The sequence below is a fragment of the Marmota monax genome, unplaced genomic scaffold, assembly GCF_021218885.2.
Source record: "Marmota monax isolate L192 unplaced genomic scaffold, Marmota_monax_Labrador192_F-V1.1 WCK01_AAM20220418_F8-fsc00067, whole genome shotgun sequence".
NCBI lineage: Eukaryota > Metazoa > Chordata > Mammalia > Rodentia > Sciuridae > Marmota > Marmota monax.
In genome coordinates, this window is record NW_026695065.1 from 3020119 (window position 1) to 3040590 (window position 20472).

The 20472-nt window shown below is 31.7% G+C and overlaps 1 protein-coding gene across 6 annotated transcripts in view; it reads left to right on the forward strand.

The window, feature by feature from the left end:
- Pcdh11x (protocadherin 11 X-linked) overlaps positions 1 to 20472 on the forward strand; it is a 718824-nt gene that overhangs the window by 15521 nt on the left and 682831 nt on the right. For 5 of the 6 annotated variants that reach the window (XM_058573732.1, XM_058573733.1, XM_058573734.1 and 2 more), the window contains exons 2-3: positions 15507 to 15609; positions 16328 to 16386. The exons of the other annotated variant lie outside the window; for it this stretch is intronic. In XM_058573732.1, the coding sequence (XP_058429715.1) occupies positions 16344 to 16386 (43 nt within the window). In that variant the 5' untranslated portion in view covers positions 15507 to 15609; positions 16328 to 16343. The remainder of the gene's footprint in view (positions 1 to 15506; positions 15610 to 16327; positions 16387 to 20472) is intronic. 6 annotated transcript variants of the gene reach the window in all.

The window sequence follows — 20472 nt, forward strand, 5'->3', positions numbered from 1 at the left end:
AGAAATATACATTCTTTCTCATAGTATAAGTTGTAAGAGTAAATTAATAATTGATTTGAATATCTTTAACTAAATTTCCACATAAAAGTTCTTGGTGTAGTTTTGTTTCCTTTAAAGAAAATGACTGTTTTGAAATTTTAGCTTGAGATTTATTTGAGATAAATTTTTAAATTGTAGTTATGCGGTGGAAAAGATTAATGGGGAAGAATTTCTCAGAAACTACTGAAGACAGGTAAAGTTTGCAACTGTTAAAGGACTGAAGAAGGAACAAAAATTGTCAATAGCATTTTATTTTAGCTGTTTTTCTAGAAATAATTTCCTTGATAAGTTAATTCTCAAAACTACTAAGTTCACAGAAACTGAAAAATCCAGAGTTATGTAGCCAAAAGTTATGGTTAAAATAGTAATAACTAATTACCAAAAAATTGTGTTTTGCACAATTGATAATCATATATATATATATATATATATATATATATATACTCATATAATATAAATATATAATATATAATATATAAACATATATATATATATATATATATATATATAAATATATACACACACACAGAGACACACACACACACACACACACACCAAAAGTTGGTCCAGTCCAAATTACTCACAAGGTTGCTCTGTTCTTTAGTTACTTATACCTTATATGTCCATATCTGTGCCCCTGTGAGTAGGAGGTATTCTAATTATCTTCATATTATAAATATGAAAATTGAGATTTGCCTACAGGTACAAAGATAGCAAGTGGCCACATCAGGAATCATTCATATATTTTTGTCTTCATAGCCCCATTTTTAACCAGAATGAAAAATATAAATTTATTTTTGCCAACGTTTTTGAAATCCAATTTAACTATATTAATAATGGCTATGCACATGGACATTTTATTTTATTTCTCTTTAGATATATGTTTCCTATTATTTTCATATCTCAGTTGTATATAACTGTGCTAGGGCTATACAAAATCATAACTTGAGGAAACAAATAAACAAGTAAACAAAAACTACAGTAGTTAAACTGAATATTAAGGCTTTCCTTTCTTATGGACATCTTAATTGTAAAAGAAATATATTTTCTATGAAATCACCTATCATTAAAAATTCAGTAACTGTGTGAAAAAATATAAACACACACATTAAGTGTCTAACTTAAAACCTAGACTTTTTCCTTTGATAATTCTATTTTTGTTGTAGTTTATATAATCAGTGTAAGCAAATTAAAACCAGAGCTGCCTTCTGATCTTTCTCACCAAAGGTTATTGCATTTTTTATTTCATTTTTATTAGAAATTTGACAAGGTTTATCTAGGGCTTTTATGGATTTTCTTGGACAATTTCAAGTTAAAATAATACCTTTCAATTCTAGTGTATGTTCAGAAATCCTGACACATCATATCAGATAAATACTAGAGGGATAAAATATCTCACAGCATTTAATAACTAAATAACATTCTCTTGAACCACAAAGAGAATTGAGCTTATTTACAATTCATCTGCACAGTATCACATCTAGTTGAATCAATCAATTATTTTAACTGATTTTCTTTCAAATTAACTGTTAGTTTTATTTTTATGTGGACATTTGCCTTATTGTCTAAATAACAGTCTATATTTCTGATTTAAACAAGTCAAAGGCAGGGATTTCTTATTCATTAATCGTATCCATAGGGCTTATCAGCCAGAATGGAATATTGTGAGTCACAGATATTGATCAAAGACCAGGCAAATGTTTAAATATTTTCTCTTGTACTTATATTCTTAACTAACACAATTATCCTGCAATTATAATAAACATAAAGTGCAAATATATTAAAAAAAACATAGATGAACACTAATGCTTTTGCTTGATAAGTACAAGGCAAATTAGCATGGCAGAATTCTAGTAGGTAAACATTATGTGTTCTTTCCTAACATATTTTAAAATTCTTGAAAAAAATAGAATCGATAGAATTACTTTTGTAAAATACAGGTACAAATACATAGTTTTTGAAATTTTTGATACATAATGGCCTTCAAATTAGGTTTAAGCAAATGCTTAAAAATTGTATTTCTTGCTGGGCATGGTGGCATACTCCTGTAATCCTAGAGGCTGGGGAGGCTGAGGCAGGAGGATCATGAGTTCAAAGCCAGTCTCAGCAAAAGTGAGGTGCTAAACAAGTAAGTGGGAGTCTGTCTCTAAATAAAATACAAAATAGGGCTGGGAATATGACACAGTGGTCCAGTGAGCCCAAGTACAATCCCCTGTACACACACACACACACACACACACACAGTATATTTCTTTTTTAAGTATGCAGTGCTACTTTGTTACTTGAGTATTCTAATTTTCACAGCACAGAATATATTTTATAGTACTTAGGCTGTCTTCTTGTTGTTAGTATATTTTACTGCCAAACAGCAGAGATGTTGTAAGAGCTAATCCTTGTTGGAATGTATTTCACTAAGGCATGTATTATTTCTTCCTTTGTAATGTGTGTGTATATATAAATACATATATATGAAATTATATAATAAGCAATATAATGTATATATCCCAAGCAGATATGTAAAAGTAATTATTCAATCCCAACTTATTATATTTTCTTATTTTATATCATCAGTTAATACATAGTCAGATGCTATTCTTCCCCAAAGATTTTTATTAGCTTATTTTTTATTTACTCCATATGTAGTATTTTCTTGAATTATCTTTTCAAAATGATCTTACATACATGGATATTTAAAATTGAAATTTTAGAAGAATATATACAAAATAGAATGGAGATTTAATCTTGACCTTCTACATTAAAAAGCTATGTCTACAATTAAATTTCTAGCATCCTCCCATTAATGATAAATCATGAAGTCATGTAGCTCTATTAAATGAAAGATCCTATTTCTATTGAGATATCATACTAGTCTAATAAATACCAAAAGTGTATTAAAAGAAAGTTCTGGGGAATCAAACATTTAACATTTTTAGTATAGTATAAAAGATGCTATAACTGAGCTGATTGTTTAAAGAGTCATAAGAGAAGGTAGATTTCTGGCCTTGCACTTGATTTACAATGAATTTCTGCAGATCTTTTCAAATAGTTTCCTGCCTGTGAAATAAAAATAATGGCCATTCAGCTATTTTTCTGTGAGCCTGTGCAAATAAGTGATAAAGCACAAAAAAATGTGTTACTTAGAATAATAGAATTCAGAGGTATGAGTCTTCAAATTTTATGTGTTTATGTTCATAAAATTACTATAAATACTGATATATGTTCATGTATCAGTTTTTAAAATTAAGCATTGCATAAAACTACTTATAAAACCAGATGATACAGTACATAATTTTATTGTATATTTTTCTAAATATTTTTGCAAGTGCATTTGTGTAGTTACAAAATATGTATATTATTCACATTTTAAACATTATTTACATTTTAAATATTATTATTTATAGAAAGGCTTATTTACAAAGACAAATGGCAATATGATTACACACGTGTTCCTAAATAAGAATTTGCAATCATCATATACACTAAGAAAAGAAAACAAACTAGATCTTTTAAGTTCTCATCCATTAATCAATTACAAATATATTTTTGTTGTCTCCACACTAGTAGCACTTTAATCCCTTAGTAGTAAGCTCCACCACATTCCATGTCAGGGGAGTGAGAAGACCAGAGAGAGTTGCCAAATTCATAATGACTTGATGACTCCCCGAAGTTTTTGAGCAACAGGTTTAATTTACTTCCATTTTTCCTTTTCTTTTCCTTTCACTATACTGTATTTTTTTCCCTTTACTCCACTGAGTTTTCACCACTCATTCTTCATAAAATGAGTTCTTGAAAGAGTGAATATTTTACTACAGGTCACTTTATTTTCTACTTCCGTTCTACATGTGTATATCTATGCCAAAAAATCAACTTGAAAATATCCTTTCTAATCCTGTTTTTAAGTAATTTTTTTTTCTAAAAGTAAAAATAAAATTAACAATTAAGACTACATGCTTAGGCTTTTTAAGGCTACTGTTTGCATAACACTATGAATTTACTTACCTGCTGATTCTTAGTTGCCTTTGAAATGCACAATAAGAGAATAAGGATTTGATATATACACAAATACTGTCTGAAAAAAATCAAGACAAATATATAAATAGTTTTCAAATAGCACTTTGAACAAAGGTGATATGAAATATATACTTTTGCTGTAATTAAATGGCTATGTATAATTTAATGTTTATGTAACCCCCTTTGTTTTTCATCTAGCATGAGGCAGTAATTGCTTTCTTTTGAAAATGAATACCTGTCCTGGTGCTATCAATGACTTGAAAAAAGACAAATCTAAAACTAATCCTATGATAAGTACATTCAATTCATCATGTCTTTTAAGGCACATGGTGTTATATTTAATTTTAGGAATACTTGATTTAAATTTTAGAAGTTATCTTTTTATTAAAAGTAGAAATGCCTGTTCTAAAAAAGTTTATTATTTCATCTGAGTCTGAAATAAAATAACCTTAAAAAGTAGAGGTGTTTACTTATTCAGCTCTGAATAATTTAAAATAAATATTTAAACTAAATTTAAAAAGAAGAATTTATTTTCTACACTTGTTAGTCAATAAAAAAGAGTCTCTAGAGTCCAGAAGAGGGCTTCTAGATTTTTAATTCATTAACAAAAATTAAGATGCAGGTATGTTATACCTGAAGAGAAATTTCTTCAAATAATCAGATTAAAAATCATTTTCATAGAAATAGTTGATTTATCCTTGATTATATTCAGGGGGAAGGAAATAAACAAGCATGATTTTCCTGAATATCAAAAAAAGCTTTCATTTGTGAAAGTCACATTTACCTTTCATTTGGAATGAGATGAGTACTTTTTAAAACTATATCTACAAAGTAAATTCAAAGTAAATTTGCATTTGAAAACTAAGAAAATTTGGACATTGAGAAAGCTAAAACTATATGGACATTAACATTTTATATAACATTAAATATCAAGAACTAGTTTTGATAAAGATTCTTCATTGTGTAAATGGATTCATCCTAGACTCAATATCAAACTTTCAGACTGTATTAAGAATGGCATTTGTCATCAATCCTCCAGGTGTTACAAGTGACTAACAGTCACGCTTAGACAGCTTTATAAGGAAAAGATGCTAAGGAGAGGCAAATATCTGGAAGGCCAAAATATGTTAAAAAGCTTAAAATGAATCAATAAAATTATGATGACGTGAAAGCATATTGATTTGGTAAAAATGGGCTTCTTTGAAGTGCTGGTCACTTACGAAAACATGTAAGTGAGGAAACTCAAAAACTGGTCTTCTTTCAAGTGGGACAGATACTTTTCTTGTTCAAATTTATAGGACACTGTATGATAACGCAGCAGTGCTGACAGATATACACATGGAACTGTATGCATACATTAGAAAAGATGGAGAAACATTGTTATCCTAGTTGTTGTTGGCATGCTGTGTTCCACAGAAACTCATCCAAATTAAATATGTTTTTTTATGTATAAAACAAGGATGCTTTTCAGCTTTGCTTTGTATTTATGGTTTTGTCATTTCTTCTTTATAGTTACCTATGCTAGTATACCACAGATAGTTTGAACCAATTAATTCTGTCTACTAAAGCATATCTTTTTTGGTTCTCTTTTATTTCTTGCTTCTCATCACCACACCTTCTATTTTGACTGCTTATTTAACAGCTCTCAGATAAGTAATTTCACTTTGCTTATTTAAGCATCCTGTTGCTCACCTCACTTCAAAGTTACATTATTATAAAGGTCCACACAGTTTGGTAATTTCTATCTGCTTGAAATAAGTTTTCCTAATATCTGATGTGTGTATTCCCTAGGTATTTAAAATAAATACTTTCTAATTAATGTAGTGATCTACATAGAGAATTGAATATTGATAGAAATTCTGACTAAATATCTACACAGAATATGTGACTTTGGACCATGTGACGTTGCTCTTTTTTACATCAAAATTTGTTGAATATCAGCAGCTTCATATGATTCAACCTAATAATCAGAGGTCACAGTCCAGAAGATTTGTTGAAAGAGAGTAAAATTATACTTTTACTATAAATAACCCCCAAGTATGATAAATTATCAGTAAAGATATTTTTTAATTCCTCCTCATCTATGCAAATTTGTCAAAACCATTACATAAAGCTTAAGTAAAAATTAGTGCTGGAAACGTGTTTATGCATAATGCATATCTGGAGAAAATGAGATTTGTAAAGTTGGGACTTCTGATCTAATTTTAACATAAGTTCCCAAAGAAAATGAAATATAATTCCATTAAATGTCTTTAGTGCAAATTATCCAGTTATGCAACATCAAGTTCAATGAGATGTGGAATCTAGTAAGTTTATTTTCCAGCTCAATTATTTATTGAATGAGTAGACATTTTTCTAATAGGAAGATATACATTTGGACTATGGAGTATTACTCTGCATTAAAAAATGACAAAATCATAGAATTTACAGGGAAATGGATGGCATTAGAGCAGATTATGCTAAGTGAAGCTAGCCAATCCCTAAAAAACAAATGCCAAATGTATTCTTTGATATAAGGAGAGTAACTAAGATCAGAGTAGGGACGAAGAGCAGGAGAAGAAGATTAACATTTAACAGGGATGAGAGGTGGGAGGGAAAGGGAGAGAGAAGGGAAATTGCATGGTAATGGAAGGAGACCCTCAGGGTTATACAGTGGAGGGGGTAAAGAGAGAGGAGGGGAGGGGAGGGGAGAGGTGGGGAGGGGGGAGGGTGGAGGATGGGAAAGGCAGTGGAGCACAACAGACACTAGTATGGCAATATGTAAATCAATGGATGTGTAACTGATGTGATTCTGCAATCTGTGTATGGGGTGAAGGTGGGAGTTCATAACCCACTTGAATCAAAGTGTGGAATATGATATGTCAAGAAATTTGTAATGTTTTGAACAACCCACAATAAAAAATTAAAAATATAAAAAAAAATTGTATCTAATCCTTTCTGCAGAAGATATATTTGAAATTTATCTTGGGCAATACAAACACATAAATGAGACTTCCATGTAATTATTTATCTCATTATTTTTAAAAAGTTAGAAAATTTGATTCCTGGGAAAAAGTTAAACCTATCAAAATTGTTTGCCATCATGTGTCTTTCTTATTTTTACATTTTCATGCAAACAGCTCTTCACTGGTCGATATCATTTCCAATGCCAAAACATTGCTAGTTTTTTGTTTGTTTGTTTCAGTATAAGTGAACACAAAAACATTGTATGTTGTTTAAAGTGTGTGCTGTAAGTAAAAGCTTAAGCTTTGGAGTCAGGTATATCAGCTTTTAAATTCTACCTTCACACCTTAATAGCTCTATGACCTTGAGCAAGTTACTTAAACATTTAGATCTCAGTTTCCACATATGTAAGTGGAAGTGACAATAGCAGCACATGTATCAGAGGATTGTTGTATTAAATTCATTTAGCACAAAGCTTGGTATATATTAAGAACTCAATTAATGGTAGCTACCATCATTTAAATAATTGACAACATACTTTGGAATTAAAATTAATTCAGTTGCTGAATCTACAATAATATTTGACCATAGAAATTTGCAGAAAAAATGGATTTTTATTTCTTTTTTCTTTTTTGTTTTGTTTTGTTTTTTGTATTGGGGATTGAACTCAGGGTCACTTAACTACTGAGCCATGTCCCTACCCCTTTTTAGTATTTTATTTAGGGACAGGGTCTTACTAAATTGCTTAGAGCCTTGCTAAATTGCTGAGACTGGCTTTGAATTTGCAATCCTCCTGCTTCAGTCTCCTAAACCACTGGGATTACAGGTGTCCACCACCATGCTGGGCTTTTATTTCCTTTATATTTCACGTTAATAAGATTATGACTTTCAGGACTTTGAAAATGTGAAAATAGGTAGTGCAAGTGGAAGTATTGTATTTTCACAATTTTTCTATTACATATTGATAGTGTGATGAGTGGTAAAGCCTACCTGTTGCTAAATAATAAAAATTTAACTCTTCTTAAATAGGAGACAATTCTGGCAATAGTAGTGAATGCAAATAAAGAATAGTCTTTCTTGAAAACTTAAGGAATGTTAATTTAATGTATTCTCTCATTTTACCAAGTGTATTTTTGAACTTTTAGCAAAATTAATCTTCAGTCTTTTATATATGTATGTATGTATGTAAGTATGTATGTATTTTGCAGTACTGGGGATTGAACTCAGGACATTCTACCTCTGAACTATGTATCCAATCTTTTTCAGTTCTATTTTGATACAAGGTCTTGTTAAACTTTCTCATGCTGGCCTAAAAATTGGGATCCTCTTGCTTCAGCTTCCCAAGTAGCTGGCCTTACAAGTAAGTACTACCTGCCCAGCTAATTTTGATTTAAAAGTAATCATCAAAATTATTGTTAAGCTGGGTGCAGCATGCATGACTATGATCTCAGCAGCTTGGGAGGCTGAGGCAGGAGGATTGTGAGTTCAAAGCCAGCCTCAGCAATGGCAAGGCACTAAACAACTGAGTGAGACCCTGTCTCTGAAGATTAACTAAGGATGGGGATATGGCTCAGTGGTTAAATGCCCCTGAGTTCCATCCCTAGTACCCCCTAAAATATTATTAAGAATATCTTTGAAATATGCAATTTTAGTTGAGATATTTGTTGTGATTTAGAAATTATTTTTAATAAGAATGTCACAAAACATGAAATGGCAATGTTATATTTCAAGTTGCTCTGTGTTTTATAATGAGCCAGTAGGGAAGTAAAAAGAAATTAAAGACCAATTATAAATGTCATTAATTCATTAGATTAAAATTTTAAATATATATATAATAAAGGCCTTACTAGAGTGATATATTTATTGCTTGTCCGAATAAATTCTATTTTAAAATAGATGTTACTTCATCATTCTCAAACAACCTACAGACAACATGTATATGGTGGAGGATTTCCTTTCTTTTATGCCAGTATCTGATCAAAACATATAATTTAAATTATATTTGTTGTTAAATTGCATATTTACAAACATTTACATTTGAACCACCAGACATTTAAGTAACTTAAGGATGCAGATTTTTCTCATGACACAAAACAACCAAAGACATATAAATTGATCCCACTTAGAAAGTCTAGTTTTCCTGAGAAACTGTTCAGTCTTCAGTAGAAATCCAAGAAAAAATGCTGTTCTTTCATTTATTAAGCTTTTTCTTTTTTAAATTCTGAGTGTTTTGAAAACTAGTAAATATAACCTACAGTAAAATGGTTAAGAAAAATATTAAATTTATATCTTTGATAACTGAAATGACACAAACATTGTTAAAATCATTTGCTGTCATTATTCTAAGAGGTTGCATTTTACCTTGGTGGTGTATTAAAAATGATCAAAATTTCAAACTTCATTCTAAGGAAGAGGGGTTTTTTTTTAATTTAAAGGATAATATAAAGCTTGTTGAGAGCCACAGCCGAAGGGGCCCCAGCAAACTTCCAGCTGCCAGCAAACTTCCAGCTGCCGGCTGACGATTGGCTCACAGCAGCCCCAGCAACATCTAGCTGATTGGCTCCTCTGCGGTGATGCTCAGTGGACTGTTTCCCTGCCCTTTCAGACCACGGAGCTGCTCATTGGGGGACTTTTTTGGCTCCGCCCACATGACCCAGCCAATCGGCCTCAAGAGCAGGAGGATTGTGGGAGGTGGAGAGAAGCTTGGGGGGGAGAGAGAGGCTTGGGGAAAGCCGGTGGTGGCAGTTGAGGCTCTGAGGGTTTTTCCTGAGAGACTATTTTGTTTGTAGTGTGTGGTTCTAAAAATAAAGTTAGTTTCTTTTGACAAGTGGCTCCTGATTGTGCCCAGCCAGACTGCGGCAAAAGCTTAAGTTTATTCCCACCACTTCTCTTTCTATTTTCTCTGTTTAAAAATGCTTATTGCAGCATATTTAAATGTCATAGTTATTTTGCAGAACTTCATCCCCCAAGGTAAAGAAACATATAGAAGCTGAATTTTTGAGACTCAGAACACTTTTTCTCACCAAAATCTTATTTTATCATCAGATCTCTAGCATTCTTTAAAACATCTTGATATTGCACGATGCACATATTATATATTTTTTTTGATTATCATATTTTTTTATTTCTTTTCTTTATATATATATATATTTTTTTATTGGTTGTTCAAAACATTATAAAGCTCTTGACATATCATATTTCATACATTAGATTCAAGTTGGTTATGAACTCCCAATTTTACCCCAAATACAGATTGCAGAATCACATCGGTTACACATCCACATTTTTACATAATGCCCTATTAGTAACTGTTGTATTCTGCTACCTTTCCTATCCTCTACCATCCCCCCTCCCTCCCCTCCCATCTTCTCTCTCTACCCCATCCACTGTAATTCATATCTCTCCTTGTTTATTTTCCCATTCCCCTCACAACCTCTTATATGTAATTTTGTATAACAATGAGGGTCTCCCTCCATTACCATGCAATTTCCCTTTTCTCTCCCTTTCCATCCCACCTCATGTATCTGTTTAATGTTAATCTTTTCTTCCTGCTCTTCCTCCCTGCTCTGTTCTTAGTTGCTCTCATTATATCAAAGAAGACATTTGGCAATTGTTTTTTAGGGATTGGCTAGCTTCACTTAGCATAATCTGCTCTAGTGCCATCCATTTCCCTGCAAATTCTATGATTTTGTCATTTTTTAGTGCTGCGTAATACTCCATGGTGTATAAATGCCACATTTTTTTTATCCATTCATCTATTGAAGGGCATCTGGGTTGGTTCCACAGTCTAGCAATTGTGAATTGTGCTGCTATGAACATCGATGTAGCAGTATCCCTGTAGTACGCTCTTTTACTTTTCTTTTGGAAAAGTAAAATAAGATTTGTTTATATGAAAGTGACATTGAGTAAGTGAAGTGCCTAGGAGTTTTTCCTTGAATAATTTAGTATATAATATGTGAATAATTTAAAGAACTATAAAGTTGGGAGACAACAGGACCGTAAAATAAGACTGGAAAAGAAAGGATACTGTTCAAATCTGATATAAATTATCTGTCTTTGTAATGATGTGTGGGTGAATATTTTTACCTACTTATAATGAGTATTCTAAGGGTTTACTAATTTTTGAAAATTGGGAGAAAATACTCATTTGTTTTCTGTTTTGAGGTATACCGAAATTAAAACTTGCTAGAAAAAGAAAACGAAAGTGAAGGAATGGCTTGTGTGTGCTAAAACAACTACTTAAAGGGTTTGTTTTCCACTAGAGAATGTTGTTGTGAAAAAAGAGAATGGGCGTGTAATGTTTCTAAACTTTTCGTGGCTGTGGCATTTCTCTTAGCTGTCTTAAATTTTCTAAATGTTTTGTCATAATCTTCACAGTACATGTGTTTAAAAATTATAGTCCACATAAATCTACAACTATAAAGGAAACTTTTCTTAAGATAATAATATTTAGTTACCTCTTATTTGTCAGAATATCTTGGTACTGAGGATTGAAGACTGGGGTGCTTTACCACTGAGCTCCGTCCCTGCCCTTTTTATTTAATTTTATTTTTTTTCTTGATATAGACTCTGGCTAACTTGTTTAGGGACTCACTAAGTTCTGAGGCTGGCCTTGAACTTGGAATATTGCTGAGATTATAGGTGTGCACCATAGCATCCAGCTGGGAATTGCTTTTCCTAATACTTTTCAAATAACAATTCACCCAGATTATGGGGAATTTCAGTCTCACTGAAAAAGTTTATTTCTCTATGCAAATTTAACCTGCAAAAGTAAGATACACTTGAGTTTAAGCTTAGGCCTGAACTGACTGAGAGAGAATAGGCGATTTAGAATTTGACACTTGATCACACTGAGTGCAGAATAAAGAACAATAACAATGATATATTCAGAAACTTTTATTTATTTATCTATTTTATTTTTATTTTCTGGTAGCATTGGATTCTCTCACCAGGGAATCCACAACTCTGCATGCTAGGCAAAGATTCTACTGCTGAGTTATAATTACAGGAAAGGAACTAACTATTGTTAGAGGCCAATGTTTTTATACTTAGTAGTTTTCTCTCAACTGTATCCAGGCTATCATGCCATTAATCATGTCCAAGAGCAGATAATACACAATATTACTCCAATGGGTGTTGTAAAACCTGAATAGAAGTGAATATATTATACTATTAGTAACACCAAAGGTGTCCTCTTATACAACTATGCATTCTAAGGAGAGGCAATAAGATAAATACTCTGAACTGAACAAAGTTCAAATAGTTTAAATAATATCAGAAATGTCTCCACAACCCTTATTGATGTAAAGGGTGCAGAGAATTAATAACTAAGTCAGACAGCAACTTAATTTGATAAATTAATTTCATAAGCTTGAATCAACCAACGAGGATGATTGTCTATAGAGAAGATGATTGTCTATTGAAGAGCAGTATGTTTCCTTTAGCAGATATGTTAGTTTCCTCTCTCCTCAGTAATCATTTTCTGACTTTATTTGTACTATTAGCAAATTCTTAAGTCAGATTTTTCAACCTCTTGATTTTGCAGTTGGTTTGACTTTCTTAACCTTAAAAATCATTACTAGTACGTTTTCTTACACACAGAAATTCTTATGATTAATTATTTTAAAATTGCTTTATATATTTTAACACAAATAATCTTTAGTAAATTCTCAGAGTCTTATGAACAGAAATTGAGTAATTTCATTATTTGACACGGTGAAAAAAATTTAACCAAATAAAAGAATGTAACTTACAAATGTAACATATTATTTGAGTTAAACTTTCAAATATCTTTTAATATTACTATAGTCTTTTTTTCATACACTGAAAATTTGCATCATCCCTTGCTATAATTCACACATACTACAATAACTATTAGACACACTCTTGACAGGTAATTCATTGTAATAATGTCATACCTGAGGTTTGGTATTCTATCCAATATCCAGTGTTACACCAATAAATGTTCTTAAACAAGTAATTTTGCTTCATTTTACAGGCATATTAATTTCTAGTAAGTCAACCAGCTAGCAGGGTTAAAACTAAAGAAACTAAAGCATAAATATTGACCATCCCAGATTTATTGTAACAGGACTTATCAAGAAGAAATCTATTTTCTGAGAGGAAGTCAACTATAGTTAGTTATAATTTGGCTGGTATTCAGGACAAGTGTTGTGCAAATACATATTGAATTTCAGACCAACGGGTGTTAAAATATACATATTCTAAATATGCCCCTTTGAGTCAATTACTGATTAAAGTATTCTCATAGGTATATATTCAGCATCTAGTTTGGACTGAATTAGTCACATTGGCCTGTTTGCTTATCAAGAACCAAACATATTTATATGGGTAAAAATTATTCAATTCTCAGACGTTTGTCATTTATGTCCTTAATAATAAAAATATTATTGTGCATGAAAGAGAAATATCAGAAAATAGTATTTTAATTCACTTCCCAACATTCTATTGAATGACAAAGCATGTAGAGATTTTTTATTAAGGGTCAGAAATTCCAGAATTTACGTATACACAACTAGTTTTCTCTCATATATCATTGCAGGAGGAAGAATTACCAAGAAAAGAAGAGCCCCTAAGTAAGAAAGTGCCACTTCTGACAGGTTCACACAATATTAAATGTAGTGGGCTGAAAAATTCCTTTATTTTTAATTTTGTTTGGGGATTAGCTCCAAGGGTGCTCTACCACTGGGATATACCCCCTGTCTTTTTTAATTTTTATTTTGAGACAGCATCTCACTAAGTTGCCCAGGCTTGCCTCCAATTGTGATCTTCCTGACTCAGCTTCCTGAGTGGCTAAGATTTTAGATATGTGCCACCATGCCTGACTAAGGGCTACAACTTTTTAATTTTATAATTTTAATATAAACATTAATGAAAAATGCAAACTCATTAATTTAAATATCTGAAATTTATAATTGCCTCAACAGACTTAAACTCATACATTAGCTTCTTAAATCCACAGTTGAAGTTTACATAGGGAAATCAGTTTAGCACATTCTAGGACTATTATTAAAGGCAAAGATCTAACACTGCCTATCTCCCCCACTTTGACATATATTCAAACTGTTAATGTATTTTGTATTACATATGTAATTGTGTAAACTCATTTGCTCAGACTATGAAGAAATTCTTCAAATTGATCTATATCCATACATTAATAAAAATAGTCAAAACTATGTGTTATGGATCTGGGATTAGTACATCATTAAGATTCTATGTTTATGGCATTTGATTAATTTTCCATATCACATTATAAGGCTCCATATTTCCCCAAAGTGTTTTGATCCTTGCTTTTAGGTTGATATGAAATGTCATAGTAGGTGAAGTACTTAAGGCACTCTCTTAGGAAATGAAAAAACAAATAATAAATCTTGGTTTATCTTACACTTCCCATTAAGAACCTAAACAATAATTAAGAGGTACAGAATATTTCTATAACTGAAGAAACTTCTATTGGTTACCCCTGATCTAGATTTTTGATGGAGTAATTGATATGAAACTGACATATATATATATATATATATATATATATATATATGACATAGGGATTCCATTTCCTACATTAGAAAGCATAATTTATAGGCATTTACACTATAAGCACCTATTCCCCAAAAAGGAACATTTACATCAGCACCTTGTCTTTTTAAAAATTGTAATCTATACTTTTTGGCAAAACACTAATAATATAAAACACAACATATATTTAAACAAGCAGCAAGCTATCATAATTTATATATAAATATTCATTAAATGCTTTACCAAATATGACTTAATTGGAATTGAGAATTCAAAAATATAGCCTGGATTTTTTCAAAGATTAAAAACACTTCTTTGTTAGATTCCAGAAATACCTTTCCTGCATACCCTACCTCTAAAAGGTATTGCAGAATTTTTTAAATTAAAATGGTGTCTATGATAACATATTTAAAAACACAATCTGGGGCTGGGGTTGTAGCTCAGCAGTAGAGAGCTCACCTAACACATAAGAGGCTCTGGATTAGATCCTCAACACCACATAAAAATAAGTAAATAAAATAAAGGCATTGTGTCCAACTACACCTAAAAAACAAATATTAAAACAAAACAAAACACAACACAACATAATATTAGCCAGGTGTAGTAGTGCACTATTGTAATCCCAATGGCCCGGGAGGCTGAGCCAGGAGGATCACAAGCCCAAAGCCAGCCTCAACAACTTAGGAAGGCCCTAAGCAAATTAGTGAGACCCTGTATCAAAATAAAGTGGTTCAGGGGTTAGGTGTCCCAGGTTCAATCCCTGGTACCAAAAACAAAAACATAATCTTTATAATCCCTGTTTCCCCTTATCCAAGATCTAAAATTGTGCAGAAATTTATAAATTTCTTATTCATAGTTATACAGCAAATTGGAGGATCCTACCATAAAATGATAGACCTCTGTCATATGTTATTTGCATGTTGAATTTAGATTTGCAGTTTCTTGAAATCCAACTCAAAGTGTTTGACCTATCACAGGAAAATCCTTTTGTGAATAAGGATTCCACAGATCACATGCCAGAGAGGTCTTGCCTCAACTGCTCTCAACTTTGTAATCTTGTGAAGAAGCTGACAAGCTTGGGTGAGACAATGTTTTGCTATCCTCCTTAAAGAATTAGAAATTCCTCTCTGAGATAGTGTGCATTGATATCAAGAGACATTATAGTTAAGATCATTTTCATAACTAAAGAAATTTGAAATTGATAAGTGGGTAATTAATAACTCTTAGTGACATAATATGTGCTTATTATTTAAGGGCAGCATGACCATTTTCCTCAGAGTCAGAAAATAAATACTATTAGCCAATGAGGGGAAGATAGTACCAACTAGTCTATATTTATAGTCCCTTGAATCTATGCTTTTTACTGCTTCACAAAACTACTGCAAATTCCCAATTCTGTGTATCAGATTTTTAGAACTTGTATCATTATCCAAAGGATAAAATCCATTTAGTAGAAATGACAATTTTTATTTAAGCTTTCCTTCATAGACCAGTGAGGATAGAAGATATTTCACTACAGTTTAAATTCATGAAATATTTTGTGCTTACATAGAATCTTGGATAATTTGCTGCTAATGGCACTTCATCTTATCCATCAGGGAATACAGAATCATTGCATCCCTGAAACTAAAGTAACCTTGGAGGAATCACCATGCAACCTCCTATCTAGTACAAAATTTGAGTTATTGAAGCCCTTTCTTTTCAGTGGATCTATTTTATTTAAGTTACAAATGATTACATTGTACTGGAGGCAAAGACCTTTTTCTTTCTCCTCCCTCTTTTTATCCTCCACCCACAGCTGATTGCAGAGCACTATGGCGACTATACGAAAGTGGGTTTTAATTCAGATATTTCAAGGTGAGTTTTATATATGTTAAATATCATATAAGTATGCTTTCTTCTGGTTATTTTCAGGAGTACTAACTTTATCTGAACTCCAATTTTTGTGGTTGAACTTTTCCTTGTGTTATAAGATTTACTTCAAGGTTAAAATGTTAATAGTGAGTGAGACTGGGTTAGAAGAAAGGGAAGTCTTTATTCCATTATGCTGGTTGATATAATGTGTGGAGATGCAAAACAACAACAGAAATCCCACAAATTATGATAATGCTCCTTTGGCCTGAATGACTACATGTATCATAAATGAATTGTCAATTCCTAAAGAATTAATTATGAGAAAAGACAACACCAGAATCCTACTAATTGTAAACAAGGAATATACAAAGTCTTTCTGGGTCGTGCTGAGATATGATTAGAATCATTAGTTATTCATGTATTGATAAATCAGGAAAATGCTTATTTTGGGAAAAAATACTTCTGCGGATTATTAACACCCAGAGTAGAGGGACCATTCTTCCCATTTCCAATGCTTGACTTATAAAATGTACTCAACAAATATATTCCAAACTAACAAGTGAGGGTGTTCTAATGAATAAAAATAAGAACTTTATTTTTCTGACAGGAGGATGAGTTGGTTAAATAAGTTTTAGTACATCTCCCCTAAATCTTCATATGTAAATGAATGAAAGCTATTCAGAATTTTGTTGTATCTAATAAATTTTGGGAATAATGTTCAGTACATCTCTCAAGGAGATTTTATTTATTATTATAAATATTTTGGTCCCAGTTATTGAACTCAGAGGCACTCAACCACTGAGCCACATCTCCAGCCCTATTTTGTATTTTGTTTAGAGACAGGGTCTCACTGAGTTGCTTAGCACCTTGCTTTTGCTGAGAATGGCTTTGAACTCATGAACCTCCTGCCTCAGCCTCCTGAGCTGCTGGGATTATAGGCATGCGACACCGTGTTCAGCTCCATGGAGATTTTAATTTTCCCCCCAATCATGTACATTTGTGATTATTGTGCCAAGTGCACCCCCATAACCTTGTTCCAATATCCCTGATATGATACAATGTATTTTTGAATAATATATTGTCACAAATAACTATTCTGAGTTTCTTCTATCCATGGAGCTAGAAAAAAAAGGATATTTCTCTGACCCTGGCATTGCTGAAAGAAGAAACATTTTAATAGATTTATTCAACATTAAATTTCTCAGGCATTTCTAATTTTATTTAAGAAAGAAAAGATTTAAGTAACCATCTTTATTTTATATGTCTTTTTTTTTTCATTATTCTCTCCATTACTTGCCTCTTAATCCCATCATTCAAATCCACATTTCTGGTGCCCAGAACCTGCCATATCCAACAAATCTCCCCACCCTCTCCTTTCAGTCCTCAGGTCTTCATTCACTGAAGTCATGCTCATTTCCATTAGTTTCCCCAAATACCTCCTTTGGTTTTGAGTTTTATAATTCTTTAAAGTCTCTACACAATCCTTAAGTTTTCCATCTTTGTTACCTGAAATACTCCCACTGAAATTTCTATCACTCCTTGACCTGTCTATATTATATAAAAATTTATTCTTTCTCTTAGTCCCTCCCAAATGCTCAGAATCATTCTTTACCTCTCAGTCATTCCTTCCCTCTTCTCAGTACTCTCATTCTTTCTTCCATAACTCTCTTACTAGTCCTCTGTTCCTCCCAGTTTACCCTAGTGGGTCATGTCCTCCTCAAATTACTCAAGACCCCTACAAGTAGTTGGAGCATAATTCATCCCATTTTACTATAATTAGAAATGGTTCAAATTTACAACTGCCATTAGTTTTTTAAGATGTTGATGGACCTTTATTTTGTTCATTTATTTATATGCCATGCTGAGAATGAAACCCAGTGCCTCACACATGCTAGGCAAGTGCTCTACCACTAAGCCACAAATCCAGCCCCACAAACTGCCATTATTGAAAGAGTTTGTAGCTCAATTTTTGGCACCTTGATTTCAGTTTTTTTTTTTCTTTATTGCTACCAAATATGCACACAGCATTTTACAGACTTGACATTTATAGCATGTTCACTTGAAAGAGAACTACAGATAATCAAGGGGAATTACAAAAAAAAATTAGAAGGAACAGTCCTTGTCTTCTTAGTACTGGTTTATTGTTAATATAGCAAAGCCAAATAAAAACAAGGTAATTTTTGTACACAAAGAAATTAAGTTCATTCAGATCAAAATGATGTTCTGTGCACTTTTTTCATGGGGGGGGGGAAAGAAAGAATAGATGAGTAAGAGGATGTTCTATATGAATGCACATGATGCATAGTAACTATTAAAGAGATTCTGTTTCCAAATTTAAATTAGAAAAAACAATTTTCTCCAAATCTTTGCTGACTGCCTTCACCTTAAATGTCTTATTTTAACTATAGTCCCTTATAGATTTATATTTAACATTACCTTTACTCTTAGGTTTATTCCAATAATTCCATGTGATATTAATCTCTGAAAGTCTTTTAGAGGAAATCAATTCTGAATTGCTCTGAAGCAGATGATTACCTTGGATGACCAAAGAAGATGTGGAAAAAGTAATGGCTAGAGAATAGGTGCTGGCTTGACTGAAGAGGAGAGGTCATATGTAATGAATTTAAGAGAAAGGTGTTTGTTGGAAGCAGATAATTAGGACCTCAAATGGTACACCTCAGAGTTTAGAACCTATAAATTTCAATAGGTAACAAAGAGCGATAATTGTTTTTAATTTTTGTGGTTGTTTTGTTTTGGTTATTGCATATAATGTTTTCCAAAATAGTTTTATTTATTTTTCAATACTTTAAAAATGTAAAAGTAATCCTGGGTGGGGTTGTAGCTCAGTGGTAGAGCACATGTCTAGCTAATGTCAGGTATTGGGTTCAATCCTCAGCACTACACATAAATAAATAAATAAATAACTAGATAAATAGATAAATAAATAAATAAATAAAGGTATTGTGTCTATTTAAATCTAAAAATATTTTTTAAAACATAATATATAAAAACACTGTTTGCCTGGGGCCTGGGTTGTGGCTCAGTGATAGAGATCTTCTTAGCATGCATGAGGCACTGGGTTCAAACCCTGGCACCACATAAAATAAAATAAAATAAAGGTATTGTGTCCCTCTATAACTAAAAAAAAAATAATCAAAAAATACTGGTTGGATAGATAATATATTTGGCCATGGTTGTTTTAAAAAACTTTTATTCTGAAATTTTAGAAAGAGGTTAAGAAACATTGCTTATGTCAAATCTGACTCACTTTAACAGTTCCTCTTGAAAATTAGCAGATGAAATTAGTGAAAAATTTTAAAGGTGCAATGTTGTAGTGTTATTTTTTAATTTTAAAGTGATCAACTTTAGAGAAGTTAATTTTTTTTATTTTCAGTACAAAATATTGAAGACATAACTTACATATTTTAGTTGCCAATACTACTTCAAAAATCACTTATTTTGTGAGATTCATTTGCTTTAATATTTTCAACACAGTGATGGATGACACAGAATTGAGAAGTTTTAGAATCATGCTATTAAAACTCCTTATTTTCCCTAACTTGTTTTTTAAACATGTAATTATCAAATAAAACCTTCCAATGAGTCAATGTTTCCTATTGCATCAAAATAACATGTTGGTCAACATAAGCATTTGGAAATAAAAAATAATAATATCTGAATGAAAATGTCAGTGGGATATATACTTTTTGAAAATGTTATCAAAAGTTATAAAGTTTTAAATGGAAAGTTTGTTAGGAAAATATTGTCAAAAATACATTGCAGTTGGAAAGTAATCATTAAATTACTCTTTTTTATACATGACAATAGGATGCATTATGCCCATTACAAAAGCATGGAATATATCTTGTTCTATTTCAGTACCTAGTATCTTTCCTTCCCCTCCTCTACTGTTCTTACTCCCCTACTCTACTTTCCCTACTCTATTGATCTTACTGCCATTTACCCAGAGTTTTCTTTTTTAATTAATTTCTTGTGGATGTACATGATAGTGAGACTCACTGTGATATATTCATATATTTATGTAGGAAATTTGTGTTACATTTATTCCACTGTCTTTCCTTTTCCCAT